At 39.2% G+C, this 18,462-nt stretch overlaps 2 protein-coding genes across 2 annotated transcripts in view; one reads left to right on the top strand and one right to left on the bottom strand.

The window, feature by feature from the left end:
* Nucleotides 1–3,556: 3,556 nt before the first annotated feature.
* Nucleotides 3,557–16,083, bottom strand: LOC102295458 (RING finger protein 145). Its single transcript, XM_005926356.3, has 12 exons — nt 15,892–16,083; nt 11,775–12,026; nt 10,454–10,562; nt 10,190–10,281; nt 7,862–8,097; nt 7,564–7,739; nt 6,925–7,065; nt 6,412–6,594; nt 5,922–6,069; nt 5,649–5,771; nt 5,292–5,525; nt 3,557–5,195 (listed from the first exon to the last, which is right to left on the bottom strand). The coding sequence occupies exons 2-12, from the start codon at nt 11,956–11,958 to the stop codon at nt 4,482–4,484; spliced, it is 2,340 nt and encodes a 779-aa protein (XP_005926418.1). The 5' UTR covers nt 11,959–12,026; nt 15,892–16,083; the 3' UTR covers nt 3,557–4,481.
* A 1,288-nt stretch (nt 16,084–17,371) lies between these two features.
* Nucleotides 17,372–18,462, top strand: part of ublcp1 (ubiquitin-like domain containing CTD phosphatase 1) — a gene marked incomplete in the record, with an annotated part of 16,756 nt that continues 15,665 nt past the window's right edge. The window contains 1 exon segment of the mRNA XM_042222300.1: nt 17,372–18,144. Coding sequence (XP_042078234.1) covers nt 17,991–18,144 — 154 coding nt within the window.

Here is an 18,462-nt window from a genome sequence, read left to right as displayed (position 1 = left end):
TGGACCTCCTCTCAGCATCAGGCTCCATCTGCCCTTCCCGAACAGAGATAAGCAAGTTTCTCCGTGACTGCAGCTGCCAGTCAAAGCTGTCGTGATGACGTTTCACCCCAATTTAACAGCTTTGTGTTACTAATTAGAATCAAACTTATAAGAAAGGAGACCCAATGAACAGAAATCAGCCTGATGAGAACTACTGATAATGAAAGAAAGCATCTATGGAAAAAAAAAAATGATCTGAGGAGATTTTTTTTTTTTTCTAATTTTAGCCCGACCCCAGTCCCATCCGCTAACATAGATGAGGGTTTTTTATGACCTATACTGCAGCCAAGACACTAGGCGGCGATAGAGACGTTTTGGCTTCATTTTTGGGGAGCATGTTTCCTACAGTATTGCTGCCCTCTGCTGTTGCAGTACCTCAAAATCAGACGCAACGGCTCAGTCACCTGATGCATTGTCTCCAAAATGTACATATAAATGAGACTTTTCAAAGAAACTGATTGTTACAGCTTTTGTAATACATTCGACTGCTTTTGACCTTACGGACTACACCCATTATTATTTGCTTGACATTATTTGTGTGGCATTTCATTTTAATTTCAGCAGGTGGTATCACACCCACTTTTCAGTCGCTTACCTTTTCCAAAACAATGATCTTTATTTTGTTATTTTCCTTACACTTCATCAAAGTATTAGTAAGAACAGTCACAGCATTCAGAGTGGATGGTTCATTTTATTTGACATTCAGTTTTTGTAAAATAACCAAGGCAATGCCAGGCATAAAGTCCAAAAACCAACATGAAGCATTTTAACAGAAAAGAAATGGCACCGAGAGCCACATTAAACAGAGCAGGTCCTAAAGCTGTTTTTGGATAAACTCAATGGACAAAAACAATTCATCTTAAACAAGAATCTGCAGGGAGTGTCGGGGAGAGCAGTCCCACAAGTACAATTCATCTCTACGCATCTGTCAGTCAGAGGCAACAGTATCGAAGAGCAGATTTAAGAACGCATTCGGAAAATACAGTAAAACGTCTTTACAGAGCTCTCACTCCGTGGCAGCTATAGATTCCATTTCTGTATTTGCTCACACTCGAAAAATTATGATTTTTACAAAGAATCGTGAAAAGTGGAAACAGTGAAACATCTGGATATCAGATGCAAGGCTAACTTTGCCGTCACACTGGTCAAAAATAGTTTTCTGTCTCTGGGTTTTTAGTCGCATTCAGTAAAGATGATCAAATATGAAAGTCTAACAGCAGTACTAGTTAAGTAGACAAAATACATCCTGAAATTATGATTGCAGAGCAAGCCAATTAGGAGCAACTAAAAAAATAAAGATTTAAAAAAAAAAAAAAAAAAAAAAAAGATATTCAGGTTAACTTATTGTACTTGTATGTATGTGTGACTTTACAATCCGAAAAGGCATTACGGCCCCTTAGAGGAGCTTAACTGTAAAATAAATCCTGCTCAGTGTGAGGAGCACCAGTGATGGCTAAGAAATTTGTTGGCACATTACCACAGTCACTGATGCGTATTTTAAGTCAATTCAGAAAAAAATGTAGAAAGAAAAACACAAATCACAGGATGCAAATAATGCATTAAAGATTGCATTTTTTTTTGTAAAAGCTTCACTGTCTGCATGTACTTTATATTAATCAGATGAATATTGAGCACAATTATTAGCTTATTGTGTGCTAATAATTTGATGTCAAACTGTCCCAGACAGTATGAAAAAATGAAGCCACAGTTCGTAGCCTGAAGAGAGAAACTGCAACTTCTCCAACGTGGAGTAATCACCGAGCAAATACTTGAGGAATCAACAGCTGACAAGCATCTCGTATTCATTATTTAATACTGAAATGCAAAATTCACATACAGCTGCCACTGACTGTTATCGCCCTCGTGGGGCGTCACGTCACATTTCATCTTACAGGTGATCTCAATGCAGGACGCAGTGGAAATGCGTCATGGCGAAAACCAAGTGTGTTTTAAACAGCTCAATTCATTATAACCGTTTCAAGTGCTGTATTTAAGTTAAAAAAAAAAAAAAATCAACGTTGAAGGAATGGTGTTGGTAATAAAATAAGTTGTGTACAGAAAAGTCCTTAGGTTCACCTTTCAGAAGAACATGTGCAAAATACATCAAACTCTACATTTCATCTCTTTAAAAAAATAAACACAAAAAGTCAAAACAGCGTTGGTCAGGTTTGATCCTACACTGATCGTGTATTCATTCTCAACCCTGCAGCCCACGCTTCCTAATGTCAAGAATATGGTCATTCATACTAATAAGACCTTTAATAATAGTGCTAGTAAGTAATACTGCTGAGCGCTAATTAATGCGTCTCCTGTCCGTCTGCACCATGCTGATCCCACTCCTAACAGTAGAGGGCACCAGAGTGATCACACCAGCTTAAAAGATGCATCATATAGACTGGAGAAGCAGCAACACTGGCTGGTGTCAAAGATCAGAGGGCTTGATTTCCCAGCAGCTTCTTATCCAAAAATTCTCTTTGCTCACAGGCACGTGAAGAAACAAAGAAAGGAAACTTTGGAGAGACCAAGCCCTCGTCTTACTTATGTATATGTATATATATCTATATATATATATATATATATATATATATATATATATATATATATATATATATATATAGATATCTATATATATATATATATATATATATATATATATATATATATATATATATATATATATAGATTTAAATCTTGTTTATATAGATATCGTACAGAGCAACATTTGTGTTCATTACACACAAACAGATTGGGCCGTTTCCTCATACACAGACATCAGAGGGTATTTGGTTGCGGACATCCACAGAACAGCTTTGGAGCATTGCTAGTAAAAAATGACATTAGTGCAAATATAACCCCAAAAGAAAAAAAAGGTAGAAAAAAAACCCAAAAAACATTGGTAGCAAGGTTATAGCACATTGGGGACGAACAAATTCTGTGGTCAGAGCGGCAGCAAGGTCTACATATAAGCGTGCATCAGGACTTGCCATCCTCAAGTTTTCAGTCTTTCACACTCATTTCAAAGCATATTTCTTCCTCGCCATGCTTCATCTGCTAAATGCAGTAGCCAAAAGAAAGTGTGTTTTTGTGAAAAAGAAAAAAAAAAGAAGAAGCTATGGCTCAATTTGCTGGTATCAACAATTTATGGAGTAAACTGACTGACGAGCAGGAAAACCCTAATGTCTTGGAAAATACAGGGTCTCTAATGTAACTGGATGAAAGGAGCTGATTGGCTCCTGCCATCAGCGATCAACAATGTGAATGATTGGTTGATCTGTTAGTGAGCCAAGCTTGCAACGGTAAGCGCGAGTGAGAACCATAAAATAGAGCTAATGAGGGCAAAATCCGAGCTCCTTATCAACTCTGTGGACTAATTTATACCTTGTCTCTCCATCTTCCCCTTAGTCCATTTGCAGCGTGTGGTATCCAATAAAGCAGTAATGCAAAAATGACCTTAAAAATAAAGTTGCTTTAACAGTAATACAAAAGTTTGGCGATGAGGAATAGAACTGTTTTTTTGCTGGGACCAGCCAAACAAGTCTGAATCAGATATTGAAGTAGTATAAAAGCAAAAGCTTGACACATGTAAGTTATTCAATGTGAACCAAAAGTTCACACTGCACCCCTCAGCTAGACCATACCATGTGTCCTCTGCTTAGCACCAGGCTTTAGGTCATGCGGCGACCTCAATAAACAACATTCAGTCTGCTAACGCTCAGTATTCACTAAATCACAACACTACTGACACCCAGCAGTGAAAAACAAAAAATGTGGAGAATTTCTAGACGTTATGAAATGTTAAGACTTTGTCACGGTATAAAATGCAACCATCAGTAATCGATAGTCTGATCAATTGTTCGATAAATCGTGGCACCCAAACACTATGAAATGTACAGCAGTGAAAGTTCAAGCTGTACAAACAAAGGCAGGAGCAACCATCGCCCTAAATGTCAGGCATCAAAAGGTAAGGGGTAAAAGTATGATTGTAGGGGGGGGAGAAAGAAAAAGGCCATGATGGAAATCCGATTTTCACATTTTCTGGACATGGTGTAAAACTCCCAATTCATTCTGAGATGAGATTACTGCATCCTGTTTTTTGTATTAAATTTGAATCCCTGTGAAAGAACATGTGGAAAATAACTGCACCTGTGATGAAATCACTGCTGGCATGGGTTACACCTATCATGGGAAACCTTTCACTGCTCCAAGTACTAACATTTTATAAAGCTGCAATCATTGTCTTCTCTTTTTTTTTTAATACCGAGTGATGAATTTCTGTTTAGAGATTGTTTTAGATCTTTTGAAACATAATATGGATATGAAGGAGTTGGACATGATGGGAGAGCCAACAGCAAACAGTTGGAGAAGTACAATAGGGGATTATTTAGATTGTGTGATTATATATGCATGCATGCATGTATGTTGTGTGTGTGTTAAAATGGAGCTCAGGGGTTGAATGGAGGAGGGGGTGGAGGACGAGGAGGAGGTTCCACTGAATGGGGAGTTGGTGGGTTAGATTGTGATGATGGACCAGTAGAGTTTTCCTCGCTGTCCACAAGGGAGACTGATTTTAGCTGAGGGAGGGATTCGGGTTCAGCAGGGTTCGCCTCTGCTTGGGTCAGTACCTGTGACGTTGGTTGGTGAAAGGTGGAGACAGAATGGCAGTGAGATGCAGGAGCGTCAGGTGTGTCTGATGTGCAAGAGGTAGAGAAAGAAGATGCAGAAGGGTGATCTGCAGGGGACTGGTGCGGCACAGAATCAGTTGCAAGAGGAGAAGAAGAACAAGAGGAAAATGATAATGGAGGGTTGACGATGTGCAGGGGAGCAGACTGCATGCCAGTGGGGGAGGTGGAAGAGGAGGCTTCCCCAGCTAATGTGGTAGTTTCATTATCTCCCTCCTGCTCTACTGACGCTTCCTCTTTCCTATCCTCCGGTAGAGTGCTGTGGTCCTCCTCCTGCTTGTTGCCTGGGGCTTCTTCCTGTCCTGCAGGGTTCTGATTGGCTGCAGGTGTCTCTTGGGTAGCTCCGCCATTAGTTGGTGATTGGCTCTTGAGTTGTGAATGACAGAGAGGGCACGTTTCCTGGACATACAGCCATTTCTTCAGACAGCCAGCGTGGAAGAAATGACTGCACGGAGTGATCACAGCACTGGTCATGTCCTGGAACAAATCAAATTTCACATTAGCCTACCTTTTAAAGCCCCAGATTAACTCTCTCATGCATCCTCTTTAGATAAACATAAAAACAGTTCATACCTGGAAGCAGATAGCACAGATGTCGTTATACTGCTGCAGCTGTGTATTGCTAGCTGTGGGGAGGCTTTTTATCTTGTTTACAGCATCTCTCCTGAGCAGGAAGCTCTGCCAGCCCAGCTGGGCTCTGAGCCAGACGTTATAGTACGAGTGGACCAAGATGATGGTGCTTCCCATCACACTCCACTCGCCAAATACAGTCTCTGATACACCATAGCACACCACGCACACCGCAACCTGGCGAGGGAACAAATCACTGACAGTGAGGCAGAGACCGTGCTGATGCATTAGATGACAGTGTCTGTTTACAGTCAGAAGGCAGAACTTAGCAAAGAGTTGGTGTATGTGTGTGTGACATACCAGAAACTCCAGCAATCTGTAGGTCCCATTTACACAATATATGACTTCATCCATGTTCTCCACTGGAGCTTTACGAAACTCCTCCACCATGAAGAGAACATAGATCAAAAGAGTGCCAAGGACCTGGCGGTACAGTGTTTCAGAGTTATTATGGAATTAAACAAACAAGCAAATATAAATGTTTAATTAGTATTAGGCTCAACTGTTTGGGTAGAGCAAGTTTAAACTATTTAATTTAATGTTTTTGCACACTGCGATGCAGTTGTGTGTTACCTGGAGAGAGGTGAGGATTGAGGAGGAGATGATGATGAGAAGCCAGAAGTCCATGTGGAAGAACTGGCAGATCATATAAGCCATGTACGCTGGAAAGATCAGCAGGAAGAGACAGAGAGAAACTGCACGGAAGTGCTTCCACAAACTCCTACGGGACAGGCAGCAAAACAAGCATATGAGAAAGCAGCCAGGTTGATAGCAGGCTTTGTATACACACATTGAGTCAGATTACATTTATTGATGTCAAAAAGACTAACTGCCTGTTTAGGTAGGAATGAAGAAAGAAGGACTGTACACTGTAGTGTTACTTAATTTACGATGTTAGCATGAGTTGTACTGATGACCATAGATAATGAATACTGTGATAATTAACTAACTGCCCATAGTTATTAATAGTTGTTTATGATCAGTACAAAATAAAACAAACAGTGGGACACAGAGTTTTCTTAAAAATAAACACATAAAAAAAGTCTTTGGTATATTCTCTTACTTGTCTCTAGATGCTCCCAGGGCTAGGACTATAGGATCTGCTATCTCCAGCATGGACTGCAGGATGGAAGCAACAACAATAAAGAGGATGATAGAGAGGAGGAAGGCTCTGTGGATGACCTGCAGCTCAATGAGGCCAGTTTGGACCGCAAGGATTAGCAAGGTGATACCTTCAGTCATCCCCCTGCACAGAGAGGAAACAAATTAGAGTTAACACACCACACAATTATATGCCTTGGCTTTGCACTCAAGTTGGAGATCATATACACGTTTATCCAGACTTGACTTTTGGGTATACAATGTCAATTATTTTATCCTATTAGACAGTTGTGTGAAATGCAGACATCCTTAAAGAATAGTTCCAGATATATGTGTTTCCACACGAATGGGATAAACAGTCAGAAAACATATTGCCTTCAGTCATGATGGTTACTGGGACAGAGAGGCTAAAACAGACTAAACTAATTAAAAGAAACATACCAGAAGACATCAAGAAAATAAAAACCTTGCTGACCTGTGCATGGTGTTGTCATTCATAAAGGCTCTGTAGCCCTGCAGGTAGAACTTGCACAGTGTGAGAACGCCCAGCGCAATGAAAGAAACTGTGAAAACCAGACCCAGCAGAGAGTACGGCGTACTACAGCATTCTGCGATACTGGAGAAAGGAGGAGCAAATTACTTAGAGAACATGACAAAAAAACAACAACTTTCTAAACAATTTTAAATATTTAGATCGCGTCCTTAAAGTTCTGATGAGTATCTCAGTCGTCTGCTTTAACTTAATTCTGTCCACCAGTGCAAAACATGGGTTATTTAGCACTGTGACAAATGGATCCAACACATCTTTTAGAATTTCCTCTTGACACATTTCTGCAAAATTATCTCAAAATCTAAAAACTTGCTTTACTCAAACTCTGCAGACTGACTTGCTTTGCAATCTAATGTCTCTGTAATTTATATGATGCTATATAATTTATATACTTTTATATAATTAGATTTTCTAAATAAAATCCAGTACATCAAAACTAGATTTATGTTTTGTACACACTACCTGCCCCTTTAATGATACAAGGCAATAAATAGATAAACACACCTTCTAAAGGGTCAGTGACGTAAAATGTAAAGTGTCTTGCAGCCTGATTTATAGTCTTACCTTGTAAGAAAAAGGAAAAGCAGCCTCTCTCTGGAAGTAGGCTGGTCTCTTGTGCTGAAGTAGGAGTATATCTGCAGAGCAAACAGCACGAGCCAAAAACACATGAAGAGAACTGGAAGGACCAGCTGGTTCCACAGTGACATTCCCAAAGCAAGAAGCCCGTACACTTCTACCACCTGCAGGACAGAAAAAGACCGAAATAAAGAATACCTTTGATACCATCTACAGAAAAATATCTCAGAACTGAAATCCTGTCACAGAAACTGAAAAGCTTGCAACATCAGCCCACAATAAATACCTGAGCCAGCTCTCTGTAGGCAGTCTTGGCCAGGTTATATGGTACCAGCAAGTTAGACGCCAGGAAGTAAATGACCTCCAGGCCCGTGAAGATCATTGAGAACTTATTGATGAAGACGATGGTCTCGAGTGGGACCAGACACAGCCTAGCCACTAGAGGGAGGAGGTGAGCAGAGAACAGCCAAATCCTCTTGGTTTGCATCACACAGGAACAAAGTGTACAAACCACCAGCTGACCTGAAAGAAGACACACATACACACATATATAAAACAAAGAGTTGAATAAATGACTAAAGACACTATTATCACTCTGATTTTAAAACGTTTTTTGTGATGTGGTATTTATCATTTTCGTGTAACTGACAATTAAAAGAAAATTTATCAGAATATTTATAGCTCTCCTAGAGTGGTGAAAATGTGTCAAACACCAAAAAGGAACAAACATTTAAAAGAGAAGAGAAGCAGCTTTAATCTCACATTGCTCCTTACAGTAGCATATTTTTGTCACTGTACTCATCTTATTTTCGCTTTCTCAGGCTTTCACTACGCAGTAAAAGCAGCACTCTGCGGTCTATTTCTAGCACAGGAGACTCCATCTATACTCTCTAGTAAGTTTAAACTAGGTCCTAAAAAGACTCTACAGCATTTTCTATTTAGAAAATGATACATTTTTACATAATTAAGCATAGCAGCAACAGAAATACTGAAAAATTACAAGAGGTTGTTCTTTTTGCTTTCCCACCCAGAGGAAGACTGAAGCACATACGTATGTGAGCACTTCTTAATTCTGGAATTGGTACAAATTAGGTTCCTTCATAATCCCATTAATGTGGATGCTGTGGCATTGGGTATTTATATAATTAATGAAAGTGCTCACATGGACATGAGAGCAATGCTAAATATGTACATATGTGCAGCCAAGTATTCTATTTCCACTTTTTTTGTTAAAAAGACAAAAACAAGGTGTGCTTATTCCTGTTACACAAACATTTCTTAAGGAAAAGACTCAAGTGTCTGCTTTTCTTTTGCCAGTACCTGTATGCATCTTCTTAGCAACTTTGCACAGTCTACTATAGTCCATGAATGTTTACTGACCCAGGTTACACAAATTCAATGAATAATCTCAACTTACTGCCCCATGCAAGGTCCAAAAACACAATCCCAAAATGAAGACTGTTTTCTTTTGGATGAAATTCACACAGACCCATGGCAAAAGATGCATCCTACTCGTCATATGCTCTGAATACTATGCCCATTCAGTTTAGCCATTTGGTTAGAGCATATGAATTCTGAGCTTTAGTCCTACTGGTTGTACTGCAGTGCTACGAGGTGCCCATCTATAGAATTAATGTTCCTATACTTTGTACAGCAGTATGTGCAGCCATTAAAAAGAAGGAAACAGTTCAAATTTAAATAAATAAATAAATATCTTTCTGCTGCCTAAGTGGGTCTACGGGTCTGTATCTACTAGTGGTGCAACGGATCGCGGTTGATCCGTAATCCGAACTGATCCCACTCCACGGTTTGGCACGCATGTGATCCGAAGATTCGAAAAAGAAGAAAGAAAAAGTATGTGTATGGTGCGCGTGGTGGGTCTGTCAAGCGATAGTTATGGCCAGCGCTAGCGGTCCAAGTGGAGGAGCAGAGGAGTTTGCTGCCCAGTCCGACCGGGCTAAAGCTATTACAAAAGCTATTGGGGTGTTTAGCTGCAGACGGGAGGCCGTATTCCGTTGTGCAAAACAAGGGGTTTAAACTATGATGAACGTGCTTGAGCCACGCTATGATATCCCGTTCGCGTCCACTTTAGTGGCAAGATCCTTCCAAGCATGTATGAGCAGGAAAAGATTTAAGTTATGGCTGGACTGTCCCAGGCATCTTCTGTTGCCCTAACTACTACAAATGGGTGGACCTCCAGGGCAACGGAAAGCTACGTGACCGTGACAGCTCATTATATCACAGCAGAGTGCGATATAATGAGCGATATGTATTATTGTAGAGTCTACCTTACAATATAAAGCGCCTTGAGACGACTGTTGTTGTGATTTGGCTCTTTATAAATAAAATTGAATTGAGTGGTAGATACAAAGACTGTACTGCCCTGGAATGAGTCTTGAGTTGAATATTTTCAACAGGCAAAAAAATACTTCAATAAGTAAATGTTACATTTTTGTCTTTTTTGCTGATCTGAAAATTGATCCGATCCATGACTTAAAACCGCGAGATTTTTGATCCCTTCACCACTAGTATCTATGTGCAAGACATCGGTACCTCATCATTCACATTCTTCAATAATATGAATGTTGAACAATTATACCTATGAGTATTATACCTATGAGTGCAGTGGTGAATCTGTTCATGGAGAGAGGTTCCAGGTAGACAGGGCCTTCATAACCAGAATCCAGTTCACTGCGAACATAATCCCTGACAGAGAAAAACTAAAACAATCAATACAGAGGAAATTCTCACAATCTCCAGTCCTTCACATGAATTAACAAGAGGAAAACGGTCATACATACACACATCAGTATTTAAAAGAGGAGTAGTGGCATCTTGTTAGCTATTCTGGTAGATTTAAGTTTCTGTGAATGTTTACCTTGACACTTGGTGACCAGCAAACAGCAGCAGGGCCGTAAGAACATACAGGTAAAGTTTAACCAGGTGCTGACGAGGCAGAGTCAGAAGCACCAAGCTCAAGATGTAACCTGTGAAGTAGCCATAAATATAAAAGAAATACAAGAAAGTCATGCATTCTGAAAGGCATCCGTCTTCCTGTTTGCAGACCAGAGTGCGTTTTAAAACACATAAATAAAGCGTATGACAGATGTTTATGACATAGTTGGAGGGGGGGGGGGGGTATTTTTGACAAACTGCAGAAAGCCTTACCATACAATAGCCTACTACCTAAAACTGTGTCTAAAAGCACTTCAGTGCAAAGCCATATTTATTTTTACTGCCCTCTTCTCCCTTCTTTCTTTCCACCCACAGTGCTCATCAGCACATACCAAGCCTATTGGCTCATTAACCAACTGCAGCCAAGTTTGAGAGCTCACACAGCCAAAACACAAAGAAAACTCAACAATAGCTTTATTTCAGCTAGGTTAAATTACAAAAATAGAACGAGGCCTAGCTATTTCATTTATGTTACGTTCAGTGTTTCTGTGTCACTGTAAATGTATCTGGCTAACCACTTGTGCTGCAAAGACATTTTGTAATGCCTTCAAAACTGAATTCAGAACTTTGTGTTTGAGTACTGGTTTTCTGAGTTTCTAGTGTGTCTTAAAAGCATATATGGTAAATGGCCTGTATTTGTATAGCGCTTTACTAGTCCCTAAGGACCCCAAAGCGCTTTACACATTCAGTCATCCACACATTCACGCACTGGTGATGGCAGCTACATTGTAGCCACAGCCGCCCTGGGGCGCACTGACAGAGGCGAGGCTGCCGGACACTGGCGCCACCGGGCCCTCTGACCACCACCAGTAGGCAACGGGTGAAGTGTCTTGCCCAAGGACACAACGACCGAGACTGTCTGAGCCGGGGCTCAAACCGGCAACCTTCCGATTACAAGGCAAACTCCCAACTCTTGAGCCACGATCGCCACACTGTCAAATAATCCCTCTCAATCACTACAGAGCTGAGCCTCGTGACTTACTGACTAATACCAAACGTGAGTCGACACTTCTGAATGGAAAAAGAAATTACGCACTTTCAACCAACAGAGGTAAAACAGTAATGCATGGCATATAATACTGTTTCAGTGCAGGTCATGGTAACCTGACTACAGGGAAGTACACATGATGTTTTCAAATGAGGAACTCTTTAATGTGGTACAGACATTGCAAAGCATTTAAACAAAGTGTCTCAGTTACACCAAACATTTTCTTAAGTTTTAATACAGGAAAGGTGGCACTGACCTACGTAGTGCAGGTAGAGGGCCAGATACTTGTACTGAAAAAGGGGGTTATTGGAAAGGCTGGAGCGCTGGATCTTCTGGAAGAAGGAGCTGACATCCCAGCGGTAGAGGACATCCAACAGCATGATGCTGGGAACACGTAGACCCACATTGAGCACAGCCTCTACGCGGTCCTTCACTGCCATGGCTTCAGTTTAAGCTCTGATCCGAAGGCAGAACTGACCACTAAGACGTGATGTTAATAGTGGGTGGTCTGTAGCAAAAGAGAGAAAATGCAAATTAAAAAAAAAAAGGAAGATGGAGTCTTAATATGAAGCAGTTATAGGAGGTGAGAGTAGGAAAACAGAAAGAGAGATGAAAGCCAAAACAAAGGCAACAAAATATAAATTCAGTTATTATAAAGGTCAAAGGAAAAGCTGTGAGCTACAGAGGAAGAAAAGACAGAAGAAAAGACGAAAGACTTAAGAGGTCAATCACAAAACGGTCTCATTCATTTGTGGTCTAAACGTAAAGGTAAAACTCAACAATTGTTACATTATTACCACAAATTTTTATAATAAGTTAGTAACATGACCGTAAATCATTTTAAAGTCTCTAAAGGCTAGCATACTGACAGTGTTTTGTTTTTTTCCTGATGCAAACAGGACTTTCAATGAGACTATTGACTGAAGTACAATGGGTCCAGAGACAAAGAACTGCAGTTACCTTACTTAAAGGAAGTTTTTGGTTACTTTATAAACAAATACAACAGAAACTAGAAAGTCCATTTTGCTATCTTGGTATTTTGCTTTGGTAGAATCCCAAAACATCTTTGGTGGACATATTTGATTTTTTTCTAAATGAAGGAAACCCCTTTGCCACAACAGCATAACAGAATAACTAAGGTAACTAATTCACTAGTCAGAACAGAATATAAGAATTGGCACCATCCACAACACACAAACCTATGCCAAAAAGGGTTACCCACTACTTCCAGTAGTTATCACTTTACCCTGAAACCTACATACAGCCCCTCATTTTCTAAATCAAAGTACTGCAGAACCACACTGGTTAGTGTCATGTCTTACTTTTTACCTTGCTTGTTTACAACTTCCTGTCACAGAGATCAAGATGGTTGCTGCCATATGCCACATCTTTCGGTTAGTGGTTGTGGTGTCATAACAGCTCAGGAACAACAGTTAACTGTTGATTTATATCAATAAATTGCAGATTAGTTTAACCCACTACTTCTTTTGCCCATGCCTAAATATGTACTTATTTATTCAAGCACAGTACTAACATTAAGTGCCATACAGCTGGGAAACATTGACCATTTTCTTACCATCTTAACTAAAGCCAATCGAGTGATGCTGTGTACATAAGAACTCTTTTTTTTGTCACTGAATGATAGATTTATTTTGAACATGACTAAAATAACAACAAAATACACTTTAAACAATAATGAGACAAAGAAAGGGTTGGTACAAACAGACTTAAAGGTAAACTCATTTGATCCTACCTCAATATACAATATACATGTATAATTACATACAATTATAAGTCTACAAACAGATATCACGCATAAAAATCCTAATAATGATGAAGCTACCAGATAATTTTGACATGATTTTAAGAAGGCTGTTGCAATAATAACCAACAAGAAATTCTCAAAATGCTGCCAACAGTATTTTTATAGGTTCAGGCAGAAAGCACTACTGTCAACCACAATTCACTTTGTTTACCGTCATCCACCCATACAGGAATGCCGGAAACTTGATCCTGGGAACAACAGCTAGTCTTGAATAGGTTATTATTACCAAGATTCCAAAGAAACATTGCACGGTTGACCCAGCTAAAAACAGCTTCACCCACAACTGTAATTTGCATAGTCAAATCTGTGGGTCAATAATCAACCTAGACATGTAAATTTGTCCAGTCCTTTCTATTTGCTACCACACAATCACCAACAGCACAGAATCCACCATGGGAAAATGAAAGTACAGCATGTGGTAACACATTCAGATGTTTTAATGCAGGTGCAACTCAAAAGGTCAAGTCTGACAAATGGCATAAGAGGCATACTTGCAAAATCTGCAGTTCACATTTTAAAAAAAGCCCACATACTGTTCTGTTGCGCTGACAGAATGGTTACACTTCTCTCTTTGCCAAAATAATTTCTTGGTTTACTTACACCTTTATTAACACTATCTGGGGGTGAGCAATGCGGTGGCGGATATAAACACATACAAAATACAATTTCTACAAGTCAAAACAGTTTACAAAACATGAAATATATAAAGAAAGAATATGTTGACTTATTATATCAACACAGATCCTGATGGAAAATCTAATGGATGGGATTAAAGAAAGAAAAAAAAAACATTTTAACTCGCATCTATGGTTCTATACATACACTAGCCAATATCAGTGTTATCCTGGCTTAAAATGGGCTTTTGGTGGACAACTAGTCATATAAGCATGATCAGTTAGCATACAGTCAGTTACCCTATCTCTGGATTTCCCTACTTATTTGATAAACAAAAATGTTTTATATGCTTGAGTATATATTATATTAACAGAACAGATTAAAATTAGTTTGACTACATTTTCTGATGATTTGGTGGGTGCTAAAGGTTGTTCAATGTAGGAAAATTCTTGAATATGTACAGGTTTTCAACCATTTCAACGACTGACCTCAAAGTTATGAAATGCTATTAAAAAAAATGGCATACAACATCTCTTACACAAATGTTGAAGTTCTTAAAACAAAAAGATTTGTTTAAAGATTGCATTTCAGTTTTGTTTCCTCCCACCTACTAAATTCCATCACTGCCACTACTGCATGATGCAAAGCAAACACACCAAATGTAATCAATGCAACTCAATATATTATTTCTAATGTATTAACCTTAAAGTGATGAAACCTCTCACAGTGATCATGAATTACTCAAAGGCAATCTGAGCATGTTTGAAAAACTCGAGGCTCTCCAACAAATCAGCAATTGTTAACCAGGCTCTCACCCAAAAGCGCTGGAGCTTAAGGAAATTCAAAGCCTCACAAAAGTGAATTCCACAGAGCAACATGTTGCCCTCTTTTTTCCTGGCCTTTTCCAAACAACATATCTACTGCACTTAAAAAAAAAAAAAAAAAAAAAAGCTGCTTACAAACCCTTCGTTTAAGTGCCCTTTAATACCTGCGTGAAGTTTTAGAGGAACATTTCACTGTGAGTGCTAGTTTTTAAAAAAGAAACGTGGCGAAGTTTCAATCCACTCCATTTAAACAAAGCTCTTACATTTCTTTTCCTTCTTGAGTTGCCAACAGCAGTGTTTCCATCTCTTATCCCAGCATCCCGTAGCAGGATCCCGTTAACTTACATAACTTTAAATTTACCACGACTATCACTGCCCAGACAGACATCACTTTGCAGAATCTGAATTTATATAACAAGGCCGTCTACCAATTAATTTTTATCCGTTGTAATCCTTTGACAGCTGTAGGGTATATTGTAGTGTATTTGGTCTAAAGGCTGCATACCATTTACTAGTTTAACTGAAGCACCGGCAATGAAAACGTTATGGATGAGTGAGTGCTGCAACGACTGTGCTGTGCTACGCCATGAACTCTAGTAACCCCTCTGTCTCGACGGAAATAAATTCTCGCAATTACGCCGCAAATACGGCAATATTTTGCTTGCTATACTGGTCTGTATCGTCCACGAATACTTATAACAGACATGACAATGCATGCCTACGGTTTCCACGCAGTTTGGTGGATGTAAAAGTGATAGAAATAGCGAGCTATGACAGCGTACGTGCGCTATGTGATGAGCTGCATCAAGCTAACGCTTTCAGCTAGCATCACTGTCACCGAGCCGAGGAACTACTAACAACAACAACCTATCTTATGTTTAACACAGCGGGAAATAAAACACTCCGAACGAATCAGCTTGCTTTTGACCTTACAAATTAAGGCGCTAGCCTTCGCACATGTTCACATAAAATGTTCTAGCTTATAACGCTTGAGGATTACCATAACCTGCTCCCCTAAGCAAGTAAGCCCAAATGTAGCAGACTGGGACACTCGGCTAGCAACCAGTTATGGCACGTAGACAAATTTCTTTAAAAAAATAAGAACTTACGTTTGAATGACGATGTTCGCACAATGTACAACTGTTTCTGGATGCCTTACGGGTCGGATATCGACCATTTTAACTCGCCACCGCCCGAGTTAACGGTCCTCCCGGAGTGAGCACTTCACGCTGAAACGACGCGGCCCATCCGCTCATCTTACCTAGCGGCCATTATCCAAGTTACCAAGCAAGATGTACCGAGCATGCGCAATGTTACTGTCCCGTACAGAAAGAACAGGTTATATATTTTTTAACCTGACAAAGCTTTTTATTCACAACATATTGTCAAAGACTGTTATAAAGTGGAATTAGGATGTGTGATTTTTTGTCACTCAATTAATGGTAAAAATAAATTTGGGAGGGGAATGAAACATTACAGAAATAAGTCATCATAGTATATTAACAAACGCCTAAAATATTTCATCATCATCATCATCGTTTATTTATATAGCACTTTAAAAACACACAAGGCTGACCAAAGTGCTGAACAATAGAAACATAATAGATACCATAAGAATAATAAATACGATAAAATAATAAACATAGCGAAAACAATAAAATATAAGTAAATACAAGTCAGTCAACCACTGAGTCAAAAGCCAGTGAATAAAAATGCGTTTTCAATCTGGATTTAAAAACCAGCACTGATGTCGATTGCCTAATGTGAAGAGGGAGTTTATTTATTTATTTATTTATTTATTTATTTATTTATTTATTTATTTATTTATTTATATTTAGCTAGGGACAAAACCTGAAAGTAAAATTAATGGAGAGGCCTAATGCATAGCCTAAGGTGGCCAGTCACTTTACTTACTTTAATTGTGTTTGATTTTACAAGTTTTATGGAATTGTTAGGTTTATATGAATGAGATATTCTCCCGGCAGTGCGGATAAGCATAAATTCCCCTTTCGCCAGGCAAGTTATAGTAGAACAAAGGTGTGTTTTGTTCGTCAAAAAGACTGCTGTTTTTGGGAGGGGTTAGCAAACATTCCTATTAAGCATTTATATATTAGTTTAAGAAGCACATACTTCTCAAACCAATACTATTAGTATCCTTATCCTTGCGTGGACATAGACTATTTTCACTTTCATTTATTTATATTGTACATAGTATGTTTTAAAACTTACTTCTAATTTAATATGACACTTTGATTGCCTTTGTTTTAATTATATTTACACCTTATTTAAGGGGTTTCTCTAGTTCATATAAATATTTTAAGGGTGCATCTGTAACTAAACAATTTCTGATTCTGATTCTAGACCATGGTAAATCATAATGTGTTTCCTGCTGTGAAATTAGACATTAGACTTGTATCAAGATACATAATGCATAGCATAAGGTAGTGGTCAGTCATTGAACCGTGACAATTAGATACTGGACAGTTTTATTTTGAATATAGCTGAAATATTTATATATATATATATATTGTATTGTATGTATTTTAAGGTAACGGGCTTTAGTCACTATAGCAACAAAGCCTCCTTTTTCAATTACGTCACTACCGGAAAGATTCGTGACGCCAGGAAGAGAGCAGCGGTGTGTGAGGCTCCCGCTGAATGAAATTGAACGGCCAACTCAGTTCATTCATTCAACTTTATGAGGAAATTTGACAGTGTGTGCCAAGCATTACATGTTAGTTTGTGCTACCAGGTAAGAGTGAGCAGACCGCGGAGCTCAGTCAGTTAATGTTCGCGAGCTGGCTGTTAAACCCGGCGTGTTTACATCGTTGCTAGTCAGTGTTAGCAACCTTGTGCTATAAATATCAGCATCAGGGACAGTCACACAGTGTCTGAGCTGATTAGGTGGCATTTGGCCGTTGTGTCTTGAAATAGCCAGACGTACCATCACCTGCTTAACAATAGTAATGTCCCGTTTGGCTCTCTGTTTTATCACAAGCTGCTCTTGTTTGTTTTAAGTCGAGCTCCAGCCAGTTACATGGTGGCATCCTAACACCTTTCCTTTGAATTTGCCCGTCTCTCCCTTTCTGCAAGGTGTGCGCGTGCATGTTTGTTATTGTTGCTGGAAATATTTTGATTAGGGTGCGCGTGCATACCTTGACTTCAACTGCAGTCGTGTGTATGTGTGTGTGAAGAGCACCGAAGAGTCATGTCGGTGTCGGTTATCATTAAGTGGGGAGGTCAGGAATACTTCATCAGTTCTCTGTCTGAGGAAGACACGGTGTTGGACCTGAAACAGTCCATCAAGACCTTGACTGGGGTCCTGCCAGAGAGACAGAAACTCCTGGGACTCAAGGTCAAAGGTGAGATGATGTCAATGATAAGTACCTGATTTTTGAAGTATTCTGATTCTTATTTCTGCGCTAGTTAGTGTAAATAATGCTAGATGAAGTCCAATCCAAGTGTGAGACCAAAGGACATTTCATCTTGTGCTTTTATTTAATTGTGCAGTCTACATAAAAGACCGTCCTGAATGCTAATCATATTAAAAATAATCACCCCTACATCTAGCCCCAGGTCTATGTGCAAAAGTTTCTGTTTTCTCCACCTATCTGCAGGCTATTGAGTATATAAATTATTTTATTATATATATATATATATAATTTTATAAAAGTTATGCA

This window comes from Haplochromis burtoni, unplaced genomic scaffold, assembly GCF_018398535.1.
Source record: "Haplochromis burtoni strain Fernald_Lab_line unplaced genomic scaffold, NCSU_Asbu1 Contig_83, whole genome shotgun sequence".
In the NCBI taxonomy this organism is placed as follows: Eukaryota; Metazoa; Chordata; class Actinopteri; order Cichliformes; family Cichlidae; genus Haplochromis; species Haplochromis burtoni.
This window is presented reverse-complemented; position numbering and strand designations above follow the sequence as displayed.

Excerpts from the sequence above, each read along its gene's own strand:
- LOC102295458 (XM_005926356.3), bottom strand. The coding sequence starts at position 11,958 with ATGGCAGTGAAGGACCGCGTAGAGGCTGTGCTCAATGTGGGTCTACGT. Across the intron at positions 6,595-6,924 it reads AATGACAACACCATGCACAG|GGGGATGACTGAAGGTATCA; the intron begins GTCAGCAAGGTT and ends CTCTCTGTGCAG. Across the intron at positions 5,196-5,291 it reads TCTGTGCTATCTGCTTCCAG|GACATGACCAGTGCTGTGAT; the intron begins GTATGAACTGTT and ends GATTTGTTCCAG.